Consider the following 24,893-nt stretch of genomic DNA (forward strand, 5'->3'; position numbering starts at 1 on the left):
GCCGGGCGTCACGGGACCTGTAATTCCAGCGCGCCCATTCAGTGGCCTCGGGTCATAATCCCATGGCATGCTGGGAGTTGTAGTTTCTGAGTTGCGCCCGTCAGGCCACACGGACGCCTGAGAGCAGAGAGAAGTCGCACGTGCAGCCATGGTCCCGGCACGCGTATCGCTCTGGGCCGTCTGTGTGCTGCGCGTGGCACTGGCCACTGTATATTTCCAAGAGGAGTTTCTAGACGGAGGTGAAGGCGACTGCCGTGGTGGCTGGTGGCCTGTGTCCACCAACTGTGATCTGGACCCGTGCACTTTGTACCACTAACTCTCCTGTTTCCCCATTCCCACAGAGCGCTGGAGGAACCGCTGGGTGCAGTCCACCAATGACTCCCAGTTCGGGCACTTCAGAGTCTCATCGGGGAAGTTCTATGGGCATAAGGAGAAAGACAAAGGTTAGTGTAGAATCGGGAGCAAATAAGAGTAGAAGGTAGAAACCGCACCGAATGGGAGTTGAGAGATGGTTCAGTGGTTAAGAGCATTGGTTGCTCTTCCTAGAGGTCCTGAGTTCAAATCCCAGCAACTACATGGTGGCTCCCAAATATCTGTAGTGGAGTCCAATAACCTCTGGTGGTGTGTTAGTTTAAGACTGAGTAGAGGGTATTTTGATTTTTAGTTTTGGAGCAGTCTTATGTAGCTCTAGATGGCTCTCACTCCCAGCCTCCCAAACTGGTTACTTTTCACGTGTCTTGTGTTTGTTGGAGAAGGGCGCAATCTGCACCCTAAGTACGGACTGGAATGACAGTGGAGGGACTCAGAAAGTGCTGGAATGACAACCGAGGTCAACAGGAATGACTGTGTTGGCATTTGTCATAGCTGCCCAAGATTACATCACTTCATGAAAATTGGAACCAAGCTGTAGCACTGCCTGGGATCCTAGCACTGCAGAGGCTTTATGAGACAGGAAAATCACAAGTTCAAGACCAGCCTGACTATAAAGTGAGCTGTGGGTATGTATGACAAGATCATACAGCCAGATCTTGTCACAAAACAGAGGGGAAATCAAAATGAAAAGTAGGGCAAGCAAGATTGGCCTGTGACCCCCAGAACCTACAGGGTGGAAGGAGAGAACCTATGCCCACAGGTGTCCTCTAACCTTGGCACATGCCCCAACCCCAATCAATCAATCAATCAATAAATGTAAATTGCATTTTATTTATCTTGGTTTAATTTTGTTTTGAGCCAGGGTCTCTATGAATGCCTGACTGTCCAGAAACTCACTAAAATCTGCCTGTCCCTTCTGCCTCTTGAGTGCTGGGATTAAAGGCATGCACCAACAAAACCTGCTAATGTGTTTGTCTAACATCTGTCAAGTCCTGGATCCCGTCTCCAATGTAACCTAAATGGGGTATAGTGCACACTGAAGAGAAATGGCAAGAGAATTAAAAAGGCCAAAGTCATTTTTAGCTACCTTGCAAGTTCAGTGTTAACCTAGTACATGAGAACTTGTCTGGAAAGAGTTGGTTTATCTGAGACATGTTCTCTCTATGAAGCCCAGGCTGGCCTCGAACTCTAGGTCCTTCTGCCTCAGACAGCCCCATGCTTGGTTGGTTCACAGGTTTGAGTTATGCTGGGACTTTTTTTTTCCTTAAGATATATTTGTTATGTATACAGCATTCTGGCTGCATGTGTGCCTGCAGGCCAGAAGAAAGTACTAGATTTCATTACAGATGGTTGTGAGCCACCGTGTGGTAGCCGGGAATTGAACTCAGGACCTTTGAAAGAGCAGACAGTGCTTTTAACCTCTGAGCCATCTCTCCAGCCCACTGGGAAATTGTTACTGAAGTGTCTGTGACAGACAAAGCAGTCACATCTGCTCATACTAGTCCCTTGGATGTTACACAGTAGTCAAAGAATTGAGACAGAGACCCAGTGACATACTAGGTCTAAACTGTGCTTCATCTAGAGTTGGAGCTGTCTTGCCTAGATGTACAAAGCTGAAGCACCATAGAATCTGGGTGTGAGGGTGGCAGGAAGAAGGTGTATGGTGAGGGTTCTGAGATCCAGCTAAGAGGACAGCCTGGTCTACAGCTACATAGTGAATTCTAGGACAACCAGGGGTACAAAGTGAGACCTTATCATAAGGGGAGGGTAGTAAGATAGTAATATAAAATAATTCAAAAACAAAACGCATTCAGCTTTATGACTGAAGTGGGTGAAAAGAGAGCCCAGCTATGGCAGAAATGAGCCAGAGGATGTGGCTGCTGTCTGCCCACTTAATTCTCTGTCGTCCTTTCCTCCAAACCCCAATGAGCATGAAGAGCAGCAGGCTTAGTGCCTGGGTTCTGGAAACCTGAATTTCCTCTCCATGGTCTCCAGGGACCATGTCTTCATAGTCACAGATGGAAAGATTCAGGAATTCAGATGGGCTGGAAATGACAGGAGAGAATAAGAACCTTTGTGCCTGCCTGTGCTTGAGATAGGAGTGGGATGGGGATCTGGATCCCAGGAGAAAAAGGAGGAGAGACAGAGATGTCAGAGTAGGGAGCCAGCCTTGAGCTGAGGCTTGGATGTGTGGATGAACACCCAAGTTTGTGCTGCTGAAATGAATCAGTGGGTAAAGGAACTTGTCTCCAAATTTCACTCCGAGTTTGAACCCTGGTATCTACCTGGTGGAAGAAAAGACCTGATTCTCCCAAGGTGTACTCTGACTCTCATGTATGTGCTATGACACATACCCTACATAGATAAACAAATAAATAAATACATGTAATTTTAAAATTGAAAGAGCCAGGTGCAATGGGACCTTTGATCCCGGCACATGGGAGGCAGAGCTAAGCAGAGATGTATGAGTTTCAGGACAGCCAGTGCTGTGACTAAAAGACAAACTGGAAAAATATTCCAAGTTTGCATTTTTGGACAATTTGGGGTTGTTTGATTGGTTGGTTTATTTTGAGTCACTATGTAGTCCTGACTGTCCTGGACTTGCTGTGTAGACCAATCTGGTTTAAACCAGAGATCCACCTGCTTTCACCTCTACAGTTCTGGGATTTAAGACACAGGCAACTTTTTACCAGCCACATTGGTCTTGTTTTGTTTTGAATATTTTAAATTATTTATTTTACGTGTAGAATGTCTTACAGGCTACATAAGACCCTGTCTTAAAAAGTCCTGTTTTGTTTTCTTCAGTAGCTATACAACTTTCATTGTATGTTCTTGCTCTATTAAGGAAGCAAAATTAAGCTTTTACATATTATATCTAGAGGTGTGTGGTTGTGGTATGTGCACAGGTATGTGCAGGTGTGCATATCCATGAGTGACTAAGAAGACCAGAGTGGACACCTGGTGTCAGGCTCTGTCCCTAAGACAGGTTATCTCACTGAACCTGGAGTTTGAGTGATGGCTGTGGAGCTCCAACTTCCTCTAATCACCATACACACACACACTTAAATACATACAAATACATTCACACACACTTAACACATGAACACACACAAATACATACATGCACACACATGAACACACACATATACAGACATATACAAATACAATCATGCACACATTCACACACATACAGATACACATGCATACATGCAAATACATACATGCACACATATACACACTCAACACATGAACATACACATACATGCATATACACTCTTAACACATGAACACACATATATACAAATAAATACCTGTACACACACATGAATACATACATACAAATACAATCATACATTCACACACAGATAATCACACATGCACACACACAGTAGAGGCATGTGCCACCACACCTAGCTTGTTCTGTTTTGTTTTGTTTTTTTAAAACAGGATATCTCTGTGCAGCCACCACTGGTCTTTATTTTAAATGTGCCCTAGGGATTTGTACTGGCTGGTTTTGTGTCAATTTGACACAAGCTGGAGTTATGATGGAGAAAGGAGCCTCAGTTGAGAAAATGTCTCCATGTAAGGCATTTTCTCAACTAGTGATCAAGGGGGGTGGAGCCATCCCTAGGATGGTACTTGGGTTCTATAAGAAAGCAGGCTGAGCAAGCCAGGGGAAGCAAGCCAGGAAGTGACATCCCTCCATGGCCTCTGCATCAGCTCCTGCTTCCTGACCTGCTTGAGTTCCAGTCCTGACTTCTTTTGGTGATGAACAGCGATGTGGAAGTGTAAGCTGAATAAACCCTTTCCTCCCCAGCTTGCTTCTTGGTCATGATGTCTGTGCAGGAATAGAAACCCTGACTAGGACAGGATTGAAAAGCAGGTCCTCTTGCTGCCACCTCAGTGAGGACTCTCATGCCCTCAGCCATCTCTCTAACCCTTGCTTTTTTTAAGTGTATACACATGCCAAGACACATGTGGAGGTCACAGGACAACATTCGAGGGTCAGTTTTCTCCTTTCACCAAGCTCAGACTTAGCAGTAAGTACCTTGACCTGCTGAGACATCTTATGGGCATGCTGTGTTGATTTTGAGACAAGGTTTCATGTAACCCAGGCTAGCCTCAAATTGCCATGTACCCTAGGCTGACTTTAAACTCCCGACCCTTCTGATTCTTCTTCCCAAGTGCCTAGAATGTGTTCCTGTTGTAAGACCCGGGGGAGGTAGGTCTTAGCTCAGGAGGGCAACCCACAGAACACAGAAGACAGACCAATGCAAAGGCAAGAGGCTTAATAATTCAGTGCACATGGTTTGCTCTACCTCGCAGGGAGAGTCAACCCCAAACCCAAAAAGCACACATCTTTTATTCTTTACAGCGGGCAGACTTTAGCAACAGGGTCTGTTGGCTTACTTTCATTGGTGGATTTCAGGACAAAGGATTGGTTGAGGCATTGTCTAGCCCACTCAAGGGGCTGTTCTTGGCTGAGTTATTTCCTTATCTAGCCCTGTGCTTGGCCTTGGGGAAAGGGCCAGGTTGAAAAGTCTCTAAAGGGGGAGGAACTGGGTGGTCGGGCAGGGTCAGGCTGAGTCTTGGTGGTTTTTCTTGAAATTTACCACAGAGAGGGGTAGGGAGTCTTTTTCTGAGAATAGCTATGTTTGTTTGGCTGGTGTCAACTAAGCCTGGTCATTCTGAGCACCAGCACTTGTTTCTCTGTTCCCAGAGAACCTAGTTCTTGCAGCTTATGTTTCTTGCCTCTATTTATTCCTTCATTCCATCACTCCGAACTTTATATGATGCTGGGAATGGAGCCCCAGGCCTCATGCACACTAGCTGAGCTTAAAACTGAGCCACATCCCCAGGAGGTAATTTTGTATGTAACCTTAAAGTATGTCAGTGGTGGGACTGAGGGTGTACCCCCAGAAAGAGCCAGTGCTGAGCATGTGTCCCATCCGTCCCCAGTATATAAAACACAACAGCAATTCAAACAAAATGACAATCTGGGTGGTGTTGGCAAATGCCTTTCCCAGCACTTGGGAGCCAGAGGCAGAGGCAGGTGAATCTCTGAGTTTGAGGACAACCTGGTCTAGAGAGTTAGTTCCAGGATAGCCAGGGTTACATAAGCAAACTATGTCTGAAGCAAAATAAACTAGTAAGAGTCTTTATAAAATAGCTGTGTGTCTGTGCGCATACGCGTCATCACATGCATGTGGAAATTAAAACATGTCTTCGGGAGTTGTCTCCCTCTTTCCACTACATGGGTCCCCAAGAGAACCTCACCCCCTGGGCCCTAACAAAGCTGGCATCCTATGTGTAAAGGTGTGTGAATTGGAGGTTCCTGGAAGCGGAGAGCCTGGGAGTGGTGTACGTGTGGCACACTGTGTGACATGTGCACACAGGACCTGTTCCCGGGGGTCAGTGGGGACATGAGGTGGAGGTCCCTACAGCGTGTTGAGTGCAATGTCATCTGAGTCCCTCATGCTTTCTGTTGGAAGGCCTGCAAACAACCCAGAACAGCCGTTTCTATGCCATCTCTGCAAGCTTCAAGCCATTCAGCAACAAAGGGAAGACCTTGGTGATCCAGTACACGGTGAAGCATGAGCAGAAGATGGACTGCGGTGGCGGCTACATCAAGGTGTTCCCCTCTGACCTGGACCAGAAGAATATGAATGGAAAGTCTCAGTACTACATCATGTTTGGTAAGTTCAGCAGGGAAGCCAGAGTTAGAAACATTCTCAAAAAAATTTTTTAGGGCTGAACAGGTGGCTCAGTGGTTAAGAGCACTGACTGCTATTCCAGAGGTCCAGAGTTCAAATCCCAGAAACAACATGTTGACTCACAGCCATCTGTAATGAGATCTGATGCCCTCTTCTGGTGTGTCTGAAGACAGCTATGGTGTACTTTAATAAATAAATCTTTTTTTAAATTTTAAGGAAACATTGCCAATGTATGATGGCACGCACCTGTCATCCTAGCACTTGGCCTCTTTTCTATTGCTATAAACACCACAACCAAGGCAACGTATGAAAGAGTTTATTGGGGTTTAAGTTCAGAGACTTAGAGTCCATGACCATGAAGGCAGGAAACATGGTAGTCAGCAGGAAAGCATTACAGAGGCTCTGCTGACGGGACTCACATAGCAGCACTGAATCTAAGATTTATAGCTCTGTTAAATTAACCAGTGCAGGCTGAGCATTCTCAGACCTAAAATCCAAAAAGTCAAAGGACTTAGAATCTGAACCTGGCTTTAAAAAATTATTCATTTGATTTACTCAGATGTGTGTACCGGCCTGGGTGAGTTTGTGTGTATCATGCCATTGCAGATGAAAGTAAATTAGACCAGAGAGGCTGGTGGTTTCCTGGAACTGGAATTACATACAGGTGGTTGTGAGCTATCAGGCAGGTGCTGGGAACAGAACCTGGGTCCTGTGCAAGAACAGCTAGCTCTCTTAACCACTGAGCCATCTCTCTAGCGCCAGTCATTTGAGGGAGTCACTTTTTTCGTCTTCCATCTGAGTTCAGACCTTCAAGCCTGATGGCAGTGCCTTTGCCTTCTGGGCCATGTCACCCAGCTGTGTGGCCATGAAGCCCGGGGCCATGTACACTCTAACACTGATCTACAAGCTCAGTCCCAAAACTTGAGTGCTGAGATGGCATTTATCCAAGCACACACCTGCATTCACACACATACACACATTGAAAAAAATTTTTTTGATAGCATGTCTCTGTGTAGTCCTGGCAATCCTGACATTTACTATGTAAGCCAGGCTAGCTTTTAACACACAGAGGTTCTCCTGTCTCTGCATCCCAGTGCTGGAATTAAAGGTGTACACCACCACACCTGGCTGGAAAATATCAAATTTGAAGAGGGTGAGATGCCACTGCCAGGCATGGTGGTAAACCTCTTTCATCCCAGCACTTAGGACAGCAGCAGGATTGAGATGAGAGAGTGCTATCCTCACCAAATAACAAGACCCTGCCTCCAGAGACACAAACATATATCCCAAGTAACAAACTCTGGCCTCTAAAACATGTCCAGATTGTTAGGTAAGGGATGGTGGACATTCTGGTTACTTCTAAATGTGTTGCAAAGCTTAAAATATCTGGTGTGGGCCATAGAGATTGCTCAGTGGTTAATTACACTGGCTTCTCTCCCAGAGGATCCAGGTTCAATTCCCAGCACCCATATTACAGCTGGAGACTGTCTGTAACTCCAGTTCAGAACACCAATGCACGTGAAGCTAAAATAAATATTCTTATTTTTAAAAAAACTTGAAGTCTGAGCTGGGACCAGGCTGAGCTGGTAGAGTGCTTGTCTTCCATCCAAGAAGCCCTGCATTCCATCCTTAGCATCCTGTAAATAAAGCGAGCATCATCCCGGCTCTTGGGAGGTGGACACAGGAATTCCAGGACAGCCTGAGCTTCAATGACATCCTGTCTTAAAACTCCCCGAAATGTAGAAAATAGACTAGGGAGATGGCTCGGTGGTAACTGTATTTAAGTTCTGATTCTCAGAACCTACATAAAAAGCCAGACTAGGTTGTTTGTGCCTGCAATCCCAGCACTGGGAAGCAGAGACAGGAAGATGCTTGCTTTATTTACAATGGCAACTGATGGACACAACAGGACGTCTTCCTTCTGCTGTCTGCATGTGCCTGGGAAGAACTTTCTACACATTCATGTGTAGCACTACACTTCCATGTGCTCACACACCCACACAGACACACACACATACTCACACATACACTCACACTCAAATACACACACATACACACACACTCACATACACACACATACTCACACACACACTCATACACACACATACACACATACTCACACACATACTCACACACACACTCTCGAACACACTCACACACACAGACATACACACACTCACACACATACACTCACATACACACACACTCATACACACACATACACACATACTCACACACATACTCACACACACACTCACATACACACACATACACACACTCACACACACACTCACATACACACACACACACACACCATAATCCTTCAGGCTTTGTTGTAGCCCAGGTGGTGAGTGCTTGATTGGCTAATGTGTGGGCCCCTGGGTTTCATTCCCAGCACTGTAAAAAAGCAAAAGTACAAAGCACAAAATGCCTTAGTTCTTTTTGTACTTTCTTTTGAATTTGTTTCCTACCTTATTTCTTTTTTATTTATTTGTTTTTGAGACAGGGTCTCCCTGTGCAGCTTTGACTATCCTGAAACTCCCTGTAGACCAGGCTGACCTCAAACTCAGAGATTCTCCTGCCTCTGCCTCCAGAGTGCTGGGACCAAAGGTGTGTGCCACCATCACCCAACTTTGCTTCTCATTTTAAAGAACACACATACTTGGGAGCTGTAAGGATCATTCCGTGGTTAAGAGTACTTACTGCTCTTGCTGAGGACCCTAGTTCATCACCACCTAAGAACAAACTAAAAACAATATTGTTGGCAGTGGCAGTGTACACCTTTAATCCCAGCACTCAGGAGGCAGAGGCAGGTAGATCTCTGAATTTGAGGCCAGCCTGATCTATAGACGAGGACAGTCAGGGCTACGCAGAGAAACCCTGTCTGAAAAACCCAACCAAGCAAAAGTACTAATAACTATTATTTATGGAAGGCTTGTTGTAGTGTTCCTGTGGAGGCAGAGGGCAAAGTGCACCCATCTCTTTCCACCTTGTGGTTCCAAGGGATTGAACTCAGGCCCTCAGCCTAGATGGCCAGCATTATCTTCTGAGCTGTCTCTTCAGCTCACTGTCTTGCTTTTTGAGCCAGGTGCTTGACACGTTTCCCAGGCTGGCCAGGGTTGGTGGTCTTCCCACTCGGTCTCCCAGTGCTCCGCTGTAGGATGCTGGCCTTGTTTTCTCATTTGTGCTGATTCACAGTTGAGTCCAAGGTGACTTTGTCAGAAGGGAGCTGGTCACCAGAGCTTTGCTTCAATGTCTTCTGGTGAACTCAAGAGCATCCACAGACAGACAAAGTTACTATTCCCATGGAATGGAGAGATGGCTCAGTGGTTAAGAGCATCGACTGACTGCTCTACCAGAGAGGTCCTGAGTTCAATTCCCAGCAACCACATGGTGGCTCACAACCATCTGGAATGAAATCTGATGTCTTCTTCTGGTGTGTCTTAAGACAGCTACAGTGTACTTAAGTTCATATAAATAAATACAGCTTTAAAAAAAAGAAATAGTATGGAAGATAATTGAGAGTACCTTTCTCTTCCTCCTCCTCTTCCTTTTGTAGGACCTGATATTTGTGGATTTGATATCAAGAAAGTTCATGTTATCTTATATTTCAAGAATCAATATCATGAAAATAAGAAGCCAATCAGGTGCAAGGTGAGCATGCTAACATCACAGGAAGTGGTCCTCTCTGCCTGCCCCTCATCCCCACATCACAGGAAGTGGTCCTCTCTGCCTGCCCCTCATCCCCACATCACAGGAAGTGGTCCTCTCTGCCTGCCCCTCATCCCCACATCACAGGAAGTGGTCCTCTCTGCCTGCCCCTCATCCCCTTCCCCTCCCTTCCTTCCCTTAAAAAACAAGTTTTATTTTACTATTTTAGTTATGTGTGTACATGTCCATATGAGTGCAGTGTCCACAGAGGCCATAAGAGGGCATTGCATCCCCTGGAGCTGCCTGGCGTGGGAGCTAACGAACACTCTGGTCTCTGAGGGCAGGGTGTGCTCAGCCCAAGCCACCTCTGCAGCTCCCACTTCATGTAGGGAGATAATTCACCTCAAATTCCGTGATCCTCCTGCTTCAGCCTCCATGTGCTGTGTGCCTCTTGCATGATAAATTTGAAGAAAACTGGGCATGGTGGCTCACTCGTAAGCAGAAAGGCCCTAGGCCCATGGCATGCAAATCCTGATGTCTTAAGATTTCCTCTGTTGTCTTAGTCTTTGTCCTATTGCTGTGAAGAGACACCAAGGCCAAGGCAACTCTCACAAATGAAAGCATTTGATTGGGGACAGCTCACAATTCCAGAGTTTAAGCCCATTATCAGCACGGTGGGACCGTGGAGGGAGCACAGAGGAGCACAGGGGACATGGGACAGGGAGGGAGCACAGAGGGAACCTGGCAGTATTCATGCAGACATTGTGCTGGAGAAGTGGGTGAGAACATCCTGATCTGTAGGTGGGCTTTAAGCCTGCCTTGGACTTTTGAAACCTCAAAGTCCCCCACAATGACATATCTCCTCCAGCAAGGCCACACCTTCTAATCTTTCTAATTCTTTCTAAGAATTCCCAGTGACTAACTATTCAAATATATGTACCTCTTGGGGCCATTCTTAATCCAATCACTGCATCTGTCCGACTATTTAACCTTAGCCCATGGACTTTTCGTTCAACCTCACTCAGATTTAGAACAGAGTCAAGCACAGTGGCATAGGCGTTTAATTCCAGCATTGGGAACACAGAAGCAGGAGGATCTCTCTGAGGTTGAGAGCAGCCTAGTCTACATAGTTCCAGATCAATCAGACTATATAGAAACATGCTGTCTCAAAAAACAATGAGTGAGGGCTAGAGAGATGGCTCAGTGGTTAGAGCACTGGCTGCTCTTCCAGAGGTCCTGAGTTCAGTTCCCAGCAACCACATGGTGGCTCACAACCATCTGTAATGGAATCAGATGCCCTCTTCTGGTGTGTCTGAAGAAAGTGACAGTGTACTCACATAAATCTTAAAAAACAAAATGAGGGGGGAGGAGGGGGGAGACAGAATAGATGCCAGACTCACATTTGGTCATGCTTATCACAAGGTCGTAAAACACACATGTAAATGACTGTAAAGTGATGGGCAGAATGCCTCTGAACAGACTCAGCCCCAGAATGCGGTTTTGTTTTGTTTTCCAAATTATTTATTTATTGGCCTTTTGAGACTGGATTTCTCTGTGTAGCCTTGGCTGTCCTGGGACTCGTGTGTCCACCTGTCTCTGCCTCCTGAGTGCTGGTAGTAAAGGCATGTGCCACCAGCTGATGCTAGTGGCTTTTAAGACATATACTAGCATATATTCAGGTTGAAACAGGCTGCCTGGAGCAGCCAGATCAATGACTGAGTACAGAGAGACACTGCTTCAATGTGGTAGGTGAAGGGTCATCAAGGAAGACATGTGACCTCAGGCCTTGGGCTCTGCATGCAGGCACATAACACATGAGTAAACACAAATACAGGGTTGAAGGGGAAAAGGGGGGTAGAGTATTATAAGAAATTAAATATATAGGATGGATTACTAAATGTATTAAATCATTATATAGTCATAATCTTACATTGTTAGAAATCTTTATAATTGATACAGAATTAAAGTTCTAATTTCTTAATATAGAAATTATATATTGATACAGATTTAAGATTTTAATTGGTATTAATTTTTTATAGTGTTACAAAATTTGAAATTAATATTTTCACTCTTAGATAGGCATTGTGCCTATGCAGCTCATTTAAGAACACAAGGCCTTCTATAGCTGCTGTTACAAACTGTTTAGGATGATAAAGTAGTGCAAGTTAAGGGCCAGATAGTAAACTCATGATTATATTAGATCCTGATTTACTCATAGTAGAGTGTTTTCAATATTATTCAAGTAGAAATACCTAAGAGTAGTCAAGGTTTAACAGTTCAGATATACTTTATATAGATAGATAATTTTCAAAAGCATCAGAGATATTTAAAGTAATTTTGTTTATTAATAGATCTTTTGACTAAGACATGTCTACTCCTGATAGTATCCCCTTCACAGTTCAAAGAAGACATTAAACATCAAAACCTCCATATAGACTTGCTCCAGTAGTGACAAGGTAGCCACTGGGCAAGAATTGCTCTAATTCATCTACAGACAAAATTACTACCCAGGAAGGGACACACAGTGTGGGATAGTCGACAAGCCAAGACAGGGTAAACTAGGCCTTCATAGTTCCCGCTTCACTTAAGGTGTGTCAGATGGTTCTGGGCTAGAAGTATGAACAAAGATGCTACAACGCTCTGAGGATGGGGGGCTGTAGTCAGCTGCCTCTGCAAACTGCTTAAGATTTGGAAGCTATGATATGTGCTTCTGATATATTCAGGTAATATTTAATTCATTTTCAGATCTCTGATGGGGTTGAAGACTAGTCATAGTCTCATAATCAAACTTAAGTTGTTTAATGTTGAAGAAGATGATGTAGATTTGAAAGAATGATTTTCAGATGGTAATGCAAGTTAAAATAAAAATATAATTCAGGTATAGAATTGTAAACTCTTCAATTTAAGATAGATGTTAAAGTAATGAACCTAAATTGACAGAATTGACAGACCAGACGTCATTAGTGTGTATCACACCTTGTGGTTTACATAACTGTCACTGCTACGTTCTATGTATCTCTGAAAGAAAAGGCCTTTTAGTGGACGAATAAAGAGAAATGTAGATTTGATTTAATGATTGTATTATGTTAATTGGGTTCCCAAAATATTACACAAGAATCCTGCATGTAAGAGGCTGTGGGTCCCCGCCCCCAGTTGGTTCTAATTGGTAAATAAAGTTGCTGGTGGCCAATGGCTGGGTAGGGAGACAGGGGTGGACTTTACATTTCAGGGGAAAGGGAACTGAGGGAAGAAGGATTTAGTACTGCCATGCCAGGGAAGCATGAGAACCATGCTTGAGAGCTGCAGGAAGAAAGGCATACCAATCATGTAAGACCTGGGAAAGAGCTAAAAGAAAGGGGGCTCCTTGATTGGGTCTGGGGTAGCAAAAATGGAATATAGATTTTAGTAAGTAATAATCACAGGTATCAGAGGGAAGATGTTAGCAATGTGGAAGCTTGGGAGTGGTACAACCATTGAGCTGATTAAGGCATATTAAATATAAGGCTGTGTGTGTGTGTGTGTGTGTGTGTGTGTGTGTGTGTGTGTGTGTGTCTTTCATTTGAGAATCCAGAACTTTGGGCTGGGGAGTTAAGAGTGGATTAATCAACTACAGCAACACATAAAAGAAAAAAAGAAATGTGCAGGGTCTGGAGAGATGGGTCAATGGTTCAAGAATACTGGCCGCTCCTGCAGAGAACCTGTGTTTGATCACAGTTTCTACATGGAGGCTTACAACCACCTGTAGCTCCAGTTCCAGGAGTCAGAAACCCTCTCCTAGCCTCTGAAGGCACCTGGCATGAATTAAGTTATTTATTTATTGACAGAGTTTCATTATGCATCCCTAACTAGCTTGGGATTCATAGTAAAGACCAGGCTGTCCTTGGATTCATGGTACTTGGAGCGCCTTCCTCTGTCCCCAAGAGTTAAAGGTTTGTGGCACAACAGTGAGGTAAGTAACAGCCTGTAGTCAGCTGTAGACAGCTTTTTACGGTCTCTTCCTCTGTCAATTCAAAGACAAAGAATATGGAGCATGAAATCTTTTGTGGCATGGGACATGAAGTCATGTGTGGCATGGTAGCTAAGGTCATGTGTGCTATGTGAGTTAAGAGGGAACCTCCAGCCATATGTCATAGAATGGTTTTCTGCAGCCTGAATATTATGGGCTTTCCCTATAACCTGCTGCCAGAGGATGCCCCTCTGCCTGCTTCCTCATATCAGCAAGGAAGCTAGTAAGAGTGAAAAACCCTAATAGGGGCTGGAGAGATGGCTCAGTGGTTAGAGCACTGACTGCTCTTCCAGAGGGGTCCTGAGTTCAAATTCCAGCAACCACATGGTGGCTCACAACCACCTTTAATGGGATCTGATGCCCTCTTCTGGTGTGTCTGAAGACAGCTACAGTGTACTCATATAGATAAAATAAATCTTAAAAAAAAAAAAAAACAAACAAAAAAAAAAAAACAGAAAAGAGTATAGAGGACCTGAGTTCAAATTCCACCATATATATGTCAATTCACAAGTGCTTTGGGGAGAGGAGGCATGCATGCATGCACACATACACATTTAATAAAAACAGAATCTAAGAATGAGAGGTTGACAAGATGACTTAGTTGGTAAGGCCACCAAACCTGATAACCTGAGCTTGAACCCTGGAATCCACAGGATAGAATGAGAGAATTGACTTCCAAAAGTTGTGGTCTGTTCTGACCTCCCTACTCTGAGGATGATACATGCACATATGTGTGCACACACAGATACCAGATACACTAATACCAAATACATTTTTTTTATCATAAAGACCCTTCAAATCTGAAGATTGGGTTTCTTGCCCAGGTTCCAATGCTAGAAAGTTCCAGAATGATCCTCACAGGGCCACTGGCTCGAAGCTTGCTGACAGAACTCCAGGTTTACAGTGAACATTCTCTCTATTGTGAAAACCTGGAGTGGAGCTGTGAGGTGGTTCTGTGGGTAAGAGAGCTTGCTGCCAAGACTGAAGACCTGAGTTCAATTCTTGGGGCCTACATGGTAGAAGAGAAAATCCAAAAGTTGTCCTCTGGCCTTTACCCACTAAATAAAATGTAATAGAAAAATCTAATGGAGTGGTGGTGGCGCATACCTTTTTTAATTCCAGCAGTCAGGAGGCAGAAGCAGGAGGATCTGAGTTCGAGGCAACCCTGGTCTACAGAGTGAGTTCCAGGCCAGCCAGGGCTACACAGAGAAACCCTATTTTGAAAAAACAACGGCAAAAAAAAAAAAAAAAAAAAAAAAAAAAAAAAAAAAAAAAAAAACTAGCCAATTCAAAAACAAAAAACAAACTGACATAAAGAATTCAGGGGATGTCACCCTGGTACTCATACCCGAAATCCCACTATTAAGAAGGCTAAATGAAGCGGGAGGGTAGTAATGAGTTGGAGGTGTATGGAGTGAGCCTCTATCTCAAAAGAGACAAAAGCAGGGCTTGATGGTGGCTCACAGGTGACTTGCTAGCTGAACAAACGTAGGGACCTGACTTTGAGCCCGAGCCTCAACAACAGGACTGGAGTCTGTGTTGTAAAGAGACAGTACGGCCATGTGTTGAACTACAGGTTAGCCAAGAGACCCTGTGTATGGAAATAAAGTGGGCAGCAACAGTGGAGAGACCCAATATCAGCCTGTGGCCCTCATGCAAATGCACAGAAAAAGAAAACTTGCTGGCTTATTATATAGTGGAAAATAACTTTGAATTCCTGATTCCCCTGCCTCTGTTTCCCAAGAGCTGCTTACAAGATATAAGTCACTATACAGGTCTGCTGTTTTGGATGTTAAGACGGGGCCTTGCAGTGTAATCAAGGCTGGCTAGAGGTTCATGATCTCCTTCCTTGAGCCTCCATAATGCTAGAAGCAGAGGTCTGTGCCACCCCCAACATACTTAAGTCTGTTTTACAGTCCAGTCCCCACCGCATGTTTGTGAGTGTGTGTGTGTATGTGTATGTGTGTGTATATCTGTATTGGTCAGAGGACAACTTGGAGTCATTTTTCTCCTACCAATGAGGATCTGGCAGATTGAACTTAAATCACCAGTCTTGGTGGAAAGTTCCATCACCCACCGAGGTGTCTCCCATCCTAGTTCCTGTTTTAAAGTACACATTAGACACACAATGGAAGAGTATATTTCTCTTGTTCTCTTGCCCTCTCTCTTGCTCTCCCCCCATTCCTCCTCTTCCCCTTCCCTTCCCCCCTCTACTTCTCTATTCCTCTCTTCTTTCTCTCCTCTCTCTCTCTCTCTCTCTCTCTCTCTCTCTCTCTCTCTCTCTCTCTCTCTCTCTGCCTCTACTACCCTCTTAACTCCCCCATGACCTGAATAAACTCTATTCTGTACTATTAAAAAAAAGAATATCTTACTGTGGCCTTTGTGCAGGTGGATGGCTTCACGCATCTCTACACCCTGATCTTAAGGCCAGATTTTTCTTACGAGGTGAAAGTTGATGGCCAGTCCATTGAGTCTGGCAGCATTGAGTATGACTGGAACCTGACATCGATGAGGAACATGGAAAAGACATCACTGGAGTCTAGGGACTGGGATCAGGTGGAAGGCAGCAAAGTGCAGGTGAGCACAGCCTGAGATGTGTGTTGAGAGAACCCTACCCCAAGGCCTGCTTGCACTATAACCCCTGCCTATCCAGACCTCACACCCGAGACCTGGACACACATTTCAAGGTATTGCAAAAACAATTTGCTGTTTTTCTTTTTTGAGACAGGGTTTCTCTGTGTCCCTGCCTGTCCTGGAACTAAGTCTGTAGACCAGACTGACCTTACTCAGAGATCCTTCTGCCTCTGCTTCCGAGAACTGGGATTCAAGACATGTGCTGCCACTACCACCTGTTTGTAAAAACAAATTAATGGAATGTTTCTTTGGTTTTGACACAGGGTCTTACTTATCCCTGAAAGACTTGGGACTCACTCTGTAGACCAGGCTGGTCTCAAACTCACAGAGATCTGATTCCCTCTGCCTCAGAGGTGCTGGTATTAAAGGTGTGCGCCATAGCTGGCCATTGCAGGGTTTTTGTTTTTTAATTTTAATTTTATTTTATGTATTCACTTTACTTCCTGATTGCTGCTCCCACTCCTGGCCATCCCCTCCCACTGCAGGGTTTTGATAGTTACAAAGATGTTAGGTCAGATGCAGGGATAGATCACAGAGACTAAACTCTAGATGATTTGGCTCTGGCCTACAACTTTCTAACTCTTCATAATTTTGAATTTTAGTCACTTGTCTTTAGATATAGATTCTTCTCTCTCTTCATCCCATGTCCCTACCCTAAGATTAGCCGAGGGAAGCAAAACCTACCAGAGCCATAACAAAAACCCAAAGACTAAGGGGTGCTGCTCACTGGTTTGCTCTCATGGCATGCTCCCCCTGCTTTCCTATAGAACCCAGGACCTTCAGCCCATGGATGGCTCCACCCACCATGGGCTGGGCCCTCCCCATCAATCACTAATTAAGAAAATGCCCTACAGGCTTGCCTACAACCTGATCTTTCAGAGGTATTTTCTTAACTGAGACTCTCACCTTTCAGATAACTCTAGCTTATGTCTAATTGACATAAAGCTATCCAGTACACTTAGAGACTACTCCAGTGAAAAGGAAAAGGGCATTGGGACAGGAGTTAGGGACCTGCTCTGCTAATCTATTTCTAAGTATTTTCTAGTGTCAGTGCCTGTCATCTTCTGTAGGCCACTGGGCTCTGTCCCAGCTCCACTGAGTATGTGTGCTCCCTAGGTTTCTCCCACAACCTACGCTAAAGAATTTCCAAGGGGTGGAGAGAAGGTGCTTGTGGCCAAGCAGTGAGGAACTGAGTGTGATTTCTGGAACACATGGTGGAGGGAAATAGCTGACTCCAGCAAGTTATCTTCTGACCTGCACACATGCATAATAGACGTAATACAAATATTTGGTGAAAGTTTTCTTTTCCCCAGCATGCTTTCCTTTCTGTCTTTGAAGGATTGGGAAAAGCACTTTCTGGATGCAGCAGCCAGCAAGCCGAGTGACTGGAACAGCGAGCTGGATGGGGACTGGCTGCAGAAGCCACCATATGAGGTGCGTAGCTTCTTCCTGCAGTGACTCTGGGTACTTGGGGTGGCCCTTGCTCCTGCCTCACTTGTGCTGTTAGAAAAGGTGTTCTCAGTGACACACGAAAAGAACATGCTAAGAGTGACCTGGCAAAGCAGTTTGTCTTTGTAAACCTTTGACCCAAACCTGCTTGCAAACACATGGGTGGGATATTCATTTAGTTTTTATTCTAATGCAGTTGGTAGCTGTGTCTTAAGGAGTTTGGTCATACTGACTTCTGAGGTTTGCTGCATTTGAAGGAACTGATGCGTTGGAAGTAAAGGAAAGGGGAGGAACAGGCCGTTGTAGTCTATCAGGTTCCAGGAATGGGGGTGGGGTGCTTTTCATGAAAAAAAAAAAAGCAGAGGCATTTGGATCTTTGAGTTCAAGGCCAGCCTGCCCTACAGAGCGAATTCCAAGACAGCCAGAGCTAAAGATTTGCATGGGATTTTAACCAAGTGGGAGGAATGAAAAGACTGGAATTCCTTTGCATAAAACATTGAGTTTCAGGGAAATTTATGGAATACTGGTCCTTGGTGGGCTAGCCACTTTAAATAGGAAAACAAAACAAAAAAACCCCAACCATTCCTCATCCTGTGATCCAAGCTTGGCTAGAGTCTGCTTTTGTATAGGATGGCCTGAAAGCTGAGGGCATCGACAAAGATGTGTGGCTCAACCAGAAGATGACACCTGCTGGCTACCTGACGCAGTACGACCTCTCAGAGTTTGAGAACATCGGTGCCATTGGTCTGGAGCTGTGGCAGGTGATCTGGCTCTGAGCTTTCTTTACTTTAATAGCTCTGGACTAGCCTTGCTATGTAACCCCAGGCTAGACTTGAAATCATGATCCTCCTGCCTCAGCACTCAGAAATCATGAGTGCTGGGATGCTAGGCATATGCTATCATGGCTGGCTGATTTAATGACTTGAACTTTAATGTGACCCATTTGGTACACAATTCTTTTTTCATGAGTGTGTGTTTGTGTGTATCAGTGTGTGTGTATGTATTGTGCATGTGTTAGTGTGCTCACTGAACCTGGAGCTAGCCTGGCAACCAGTGAGCCCCAGTGTCCTGTCTTTGCCTTTCTTGCCTCCAAATGTTGGAGTCATAGACACCTGTACAAATATGCTGGTTATTTTTATGTGTGCACTGCCCATCTGAACTCAGGGCCCTTAATGCTTTCCTGGTGACTAGCTTACCCACTAAGCCATTTCTCTAGCCCTTGGTTTATTGTTCTTTAAAACCAAGAATATTGTGTGTGTGTGCACACATGTGTGCAGAGCCCATGGAGGCCAGAAGGTATCTGATCTCTGGAGCTGGAATCACAGCCATTGTGAGGTAACTGGTACTGATCCTATGAACTGAACTGTGGTGTACTTCAAGAGTGGTAAGCACCCTTACCCTTGGGGTACTCCCTCCAGCACCAGCCTGTAACTACTCACTAAGGGCCTTTGTAATCACTGGCACTTGCATGTGGTCCTGAAGGCCACATGGGCCTGACATTTCTGTGTTTTGGGGTCCCTTCTGTACAGCTGTTGCTCCTGTCAGCTGTGGGATATGCAGTAGGGGTGGAGCCTGGCCTTCTGCACTCCCAGCTAGCCTCCAGTTGGTGCCCATAACCCACACTTAGGTGCTGGCAATGTAAGCCAGGTCCTCCAGCCTAGTAAGACTATGCTCTACTTTTGAGCCATCCTGAGCTACAGTCAGTCGACGATAGCTGAGTGTGGGTGTGGTATCGGGCTAGGTACCCCTGACAAGGAGGAAAAGTGGTACAACTGCCACCACTATTAAAGGCCTGCTTCCATCCACAGGTGAGATCTGGAACCATCTTCGATAACTTCCTGATCACTGATGATGAAGAATATGCAGAGAAGTTTGGCAAGGCCACCTGGGGGGAAACAAAAGTAGGTACAAACCTCAAACTCTTCTGGTTTTTTTCGACAGGAATTCAATATATAGACCAGGCTGACCTTGAACTCATAGAGATCTGCCTTCCTCTGCCTCTAAGAGGATTAATATGTGCTAGTACACCTAGCTTCCTTTTTTAAAAAATCTGTCATTACGTGTCTGTGCGTGAGTGCAGTGCCCAGAGCACTGTTAGACTGCAGCAGCACACCAGATGTGAATTGCCTCAAGTGGTTGTTGGAAACTGAGCTCTGGAAAAACAGTGTCTAAGCTAGTCTTTGCTCTTTCTTTTTTCTTTTCAGAGGGAAGGTTCTTTGTATAGCTTTGGCTGCTGTGGAATTCACCACACCACTTAAGGGACTTCACTCTTATTTCTGCTTCCCAAGTATTGGGTTCAGATATATGACAGCACACAGACAGGAGTCTGCTGTAGTTAGTTTATATCTCTGTAGAGATAGGGTCTTGTGCATTCCTAGAATGCCCTTAACCTTGCTGTATGGTCAACAGTGACCTTAGACTAATGACCTCTGGTCCTATATGTCAGGTATGCACCACCATGCCCATTTTTTCCTGTGTTAGCTATTGAATTCAGTGCCAGGCAAATATTATCAACTACAAGCACTATACCAACAGATCCACAAACTCTCTATCAATGAGCTATGAGCACTCTATTGTATAAGCCACGGCCCCAGATTCAGCCTGTTTTGTTTTTGTCCCTTCCTCCAGGGTCCAGAAAAGGAGATGGATGCCATACAAGCCAAAGAAGAAGTGAAAAAGGCCCGTGAGGAAGATGAAGAGGATCTGCTGATGGGGAAGTTTCATGGGCACAACCATTTCAGCAGATTCCACAGGCAGGGTGAACTGTAGTCATCCCACTCTGCATGCTAGTCACTGGCCCTGCTGCAACTCCACTTCAATACACATCTGAATGATCACATGTCTTGGGTGGCCATTTGTCCAGTTTCTGGAAAACCATCCCCTGTTTGTGATGGAGTACTCCATGTTCTCCCCAGACACCTGTGCCTTCTATAGACCCCTATAACTCCAGGGTTTGCAACAAGAAGTTTCTGCTGTTGACTGCATGCGGTGGCAACACTCCTTTAATCTCAGGATTTGAGAGGCAGAGGCAGACAGAGATCTGTGAGTTCCAGGCCAGCCTGGTCTATGTAGTGAGTTCTAGGACAACCTGGGACACATAGACAGTTGTAGTGGGTATTTCTGGTTGTCAACTTGACCATATCTGGAATGAACCACAATCCAGAATTGGGAGACCCACCTTTGATTTTGATCTTGAGGCATAGAGGCTAAGAATCTTAGGAAACTAAGGCAAGGAGATCACTGAGCTCAAGGTCATCTGGGACAAGCAAGTCCTAGATCCAGGTGTGGTGGCACACACCTTTAATCTGGGATACACCTTTAGTTGGAGACCTACATAAGGACTTTGGAACAGGGACGGCTCTCTCTCTCTCAGCCTGCTTGCCTTGTGAGACTGAGTGTCTACAAGATCCCTGGACTTCACAACTGTTGCCAGCCATTAAAGAAATGGACTACAGACTGTAAGTCACCAATAAAAACCTCGCTATATAGAGACTATTCATAAGTTCTGTGACTCTAGAGAACCCTGACTAATGCTGTTCTAGAGGAGCAGAAGTATAAGGATGGATCTTCTAAGAATCTGGAATTGGCTTATTAGCTCACCAGCACCTTCAACTACTGAAACCTCTCCAGATTCTCTCCCTTCTGGGAGCTCAGAGACTATTGAAGATCCGTGGTTGAAAGTATATTTCAAACTTAAAGAAGCTAAAGCTTCTTTCTGAGACCTGGTGGTGAGTGCTGTGGAGCTCCTTCCAGTCTGCTCAGTCCTGACTCACCCCTGTTCGTTCCTGCTGAGGAACAAGTCATTTAAAGATATGGGAAAGACACCCGTGGAGGCCCAAGTGGCGATTCACTGAATTAGGATCACGCTCACCAGCAGCAACGTGAAGTTGCTGGAGAAGGTTTGTTCAGACTTGATCAGAGGCGCTAAGGAAAAGAATCTGAACATGAAAGGACCAGTGCGCATGCCTACCAAGATTTTTGAGAATCACTACCAGAAAAACACCTTGTGGTGAAGGCGCCAAGACATGGGATGGATTCCAGATGAGGATCCACAAGCGACTCATTGATTTACATAGTCCTGAGATTGTTAAGCAGGTCACTTCCATCAGTATTGAGCTAGGAGTGGAAGTTAAAGTCACCATTGCAGATGCCTAAGTCAATTGTTTAAATAAATTGACTTAACTGTTAAAAAAAGAAGAAGAGAGAAGCAGCAGCAGCAGCTAAAACCTTTGATTATCTTGATAAATTAGGTGACTTGGTTTACATAAGTTTCTACAAGATGGGGAAAAATTGGAAAATGATTTTGTTGGCATGTTACTCTTGGTATCTCTGGAAAAAATGATGAAGGAAAAGAATGAGCTGTATGGTAAAATCGAAAGGCTCCAGACACAAGTAAACAATCAAAAGGTTGCTAGGTGTGTCCTTGAAGAGAATCTTCTCTCCAGCAGCCATAGAGGTCGAGCTGCAGAAAACCAACTGAAGCCCTCATTATAAGGTTGGCTGAATGGCAGCGAAAATTCAAGTCTCAGCCTCAGAGGGTGTCAACAGTTAAAGTAAGAGCATTAATTTGCAAAGGATGGGATCCTATAACTTGGGATGGGGATGTGTGGGAAGACCCTGTTGAAGCTGAGAATTTTGAGTCTTCAGATTCTCAAGGGTTTACCCTACCAGAAGAAGTACTACCCTCAGCCCCACCCCTTGAATTAATGCCTCTTTCACATAAGGAAATTGATTACTCAGAGCCTGATAAACCAGCAAAAACCTCAACTAAAGAAAATTATTTGCCAGACAAGGCAATACTGATGTTTCTCAAGGGCCACCAATAGTTTCTTCTAGACCCATAACCAAACTCAAAGCAAAACAGGCCCCTAGTGGGGACGTAGAAAGTGTAGTCCATGAGGAAATTCACTACACTACTAAGGAGCTTAATGAGTTCGCTAATTCATTCAAGCAGAAGTCTGGGGAATATGTGTGGGAATGGATTTAAGGGTATGGGATAATGGAGGAAGGAGCATAAAACTAGATCAGGCTGAGTATATTGACATGGGCCCTCTGGAGATTCTAGGTTTAATATGGGAGCTCAAACAGTTAAAAAGGGTGTTTGAGGGTGGGCTGAAGCATTTATCAAAAGATGACTACTGAGAAGAAGTTGGAGATGCCTGATATCCCTTGGCTTAGTGTTGACGAAGGGATGCTAAGGCTCAGGGAAATTAAAGTGCTAGAGTGGATACATTCTGTATTTAATCCTCCACAGTGCGAAGGCCCAGAAGATAAGCCCTTCACGAATCATGTAAGACACAAACTGGTGATAGGGGCACCAGCACATTTTAAGGGTTTTGTTTTCTGCCCTTTCACTTGTGCCAGAGCTTAGGGTTGGAGATGCTGCTGCTCAATTGGATGAATTAAATGCAATGGGTTTAATTGGGCCCCGAGGTAACAAGGGCCAGGTGGCAGCACTGGATCGCCAGAGACAAGGTGATGGTAGTCATATGGACAGTGTAGACAAAACTGGTTATAATGACATAGCCCATAATGGCCAGCACAGGAGAGGAGAAATTTATAATGGCATGACTCGTTCAGACCTTTGGTACTGGCTAATCAGTCATAGTGTTCCCAGGTGTGCAATATATAGGAAACCTACTGAATAACTGTTTAATCTGTATAAGCAGAAAATTCTCAAACAAATGAAAGAAAGGCTACATTGGATGGTGGCAAAAGGCAGTATTGGCCAGTGAACCAGTTTCCTGACTTGAGGCAGTTTGCAGACCCAGAACCCCTTAAGTGAAGGAGTGGCTGGGTTCCCCTGAGGAAGGATCTTGATAAGACACCTAAAAGTTTTGCTGTTAGCCTTTCTCCAGTTCTTTCCCAGAGGGACCTACGGCCTTTTACAGGGGTAACTGGGCATTGGGGGAAAGGAAGTAATCAGACTTTCTGGGGCCTATTGGATACTGGTTCTGAGTGGACACTCTCCCAAGAGATCCCAAGAAACATTGTAGCCCTCCAGTCAAAGTAGGGCTTATGGAGAACAGGTGATTAGTGGAGTTTTGACTGATGTCTGACTCACACTCACAGTAGGTCCAGTAGGTCCCTGAACACATCCCGTGGTCATTTTGCAGTTCCAGAATGTATAATTGGGATAGATATACTTAGAAGTTGGCAGAACTCTCACATTGGTTCCCTGGCCTGTGGAGTGAGGGCTATTTAGAGTTGCCTCTGCCAAAGAAAGTAGTGAATCAGAAACAGTATCATTCCTATGAAGGACTTGAGAGATGCAGGGGTGGAGGTTCTCACCACATCTCCCTCTGACTCTCCTATCTGGTCAGTGCAGAAGGCAGATGGATCATGGAGAATGACAATTGACTATTGAAAATTAAATCAGGTAGTAATTCCCATTGCAGCTGCTGTACCAGATGTAGTTTCTTTACTTGAGCAAATTATCACATCTCCTGGTACCTGGTATGCAGCTATTGATCTAGCAAATGCCTACTTCTCAGTACCTGTCCATAAGGACCACCAGAAGCAATTTGCTTTCAGTTGGCAAGGCCAGCAGTATACCTTTACAGTTTTGCCTAAAGGATATATTAACTCTCCTGCCCTGTGTCATAACTTAGAAGGGATCTTGATCATTTGTCTCACACAAAATTACACATTGGTACACTATATTGATGACATTATGCTGACTGGACCAAGTGAGCAGGAAATAGCAACCACTTTGGACTCGTTGGTAACACATATACGTATCAGAGGATGGGAAATAAATCCAACCAAAATTCAAGGACATCGGTGAAATTTTTAGGAGTCCAGTGATGTGGGGCATGCATAGATATTTCTAAGGTGAAAGATAAGTTATTGGCCCTGGCCCCTCCCACAACCCAAGAAAGAAGCACAACATTTAGTGGGCCTCTTTGCATTCTGGAGACAGCACATTCCTCACTTGGGTGCGTTACTCGGGCCCATGTACCATGTGACTCGGAAAGCTGCTAGTTTTTTGTGAGGCCTGGAACAGAAGAAGGCTCTTCAGCAAGATCAGGCCACTGTGCAGGCTGCTCTACCCCTTGGACCATGTG

The 24,893-nt window shown here is 44.8% G+C and overlaps 1 protein-coding gene and 1 pseudogene across 2 annotated transcripts; both read left to right on the forward strand.

Moving 5' to 3' along the window:
* The first annotated feature begins 98 nt into the window (after window positions 1–98).
* On the forward strand, window positions 99–21,809 carry CALR3 (calreticulin 3). Its single transcript, XM_080928475.1, has 9 exons — window positions 99–239; window positions 342–443; window positions 5,865–6,068; window positions 9,646–9,740; window positions 16,132–16,320; window positions 17,716–17,811; window positions 18,456–18,587; window positions 19,635–19,727; window positions 20,455–21,809. The coding sequence occupies exons 1-9, from the start codon at window positions 149–151 to the stop codon at window positions 20,593–20,595; spliced, it is 1,143 nt and encodes a 380-aa protein (XP_080784601.1). The 5' UTR covers window positions 99–148; the 3' UTR covers window positions 20,596–21,809.
* Window positions 21,271–22,518, forward strand: LOC308429650 (small ribosomal subunit protein uS10-like; annotated as a pseudogene). Its single transcript has 2 exons — window positions 21,271–21,284; window positions 21,620–22,518. The product of its transcript is annotated as a small ribosomal subunit protein uS10-like (transcript).
* The last annotated feature ends 2,375 nt before the right edge of the window (window positions 22,519–24,893 follow it).

This window comes from Micromys minutus (assembly GCF_963924665.1).
Source record: "Micromys minutus genome assembly, chromosome: 14".
Classification (NCBI taxonomy): Eukaryota; Metazoa; Chordata; class Mammalia; order Rodentia; family Muridae; genus Micromys; species Micromys minutus.

Coding starts and splice junctions, on each gene's coding strand:
- CALR3 (XM_080928475.1), top strand. CDS start 149: ATGGTCCCGGCACGCGTATCGCTCTGGGCCGTCTGTGTGCTGCGCGTG. Junction 9,741..16,131: donor AGAAGCCAATCAGGTGCAAG/GTGAGCATGCTA, acceptor GCCTTTGTGCAG/GTGGATGGCTTCACGCATCT. Junction 19,728..20,454: donor CCACCTGGGGGGAAACAAAA/GTAGGTACAAAC, acceptor CCCTTCCTCCAG/GGTCCAGAAAAGGAGATGGA.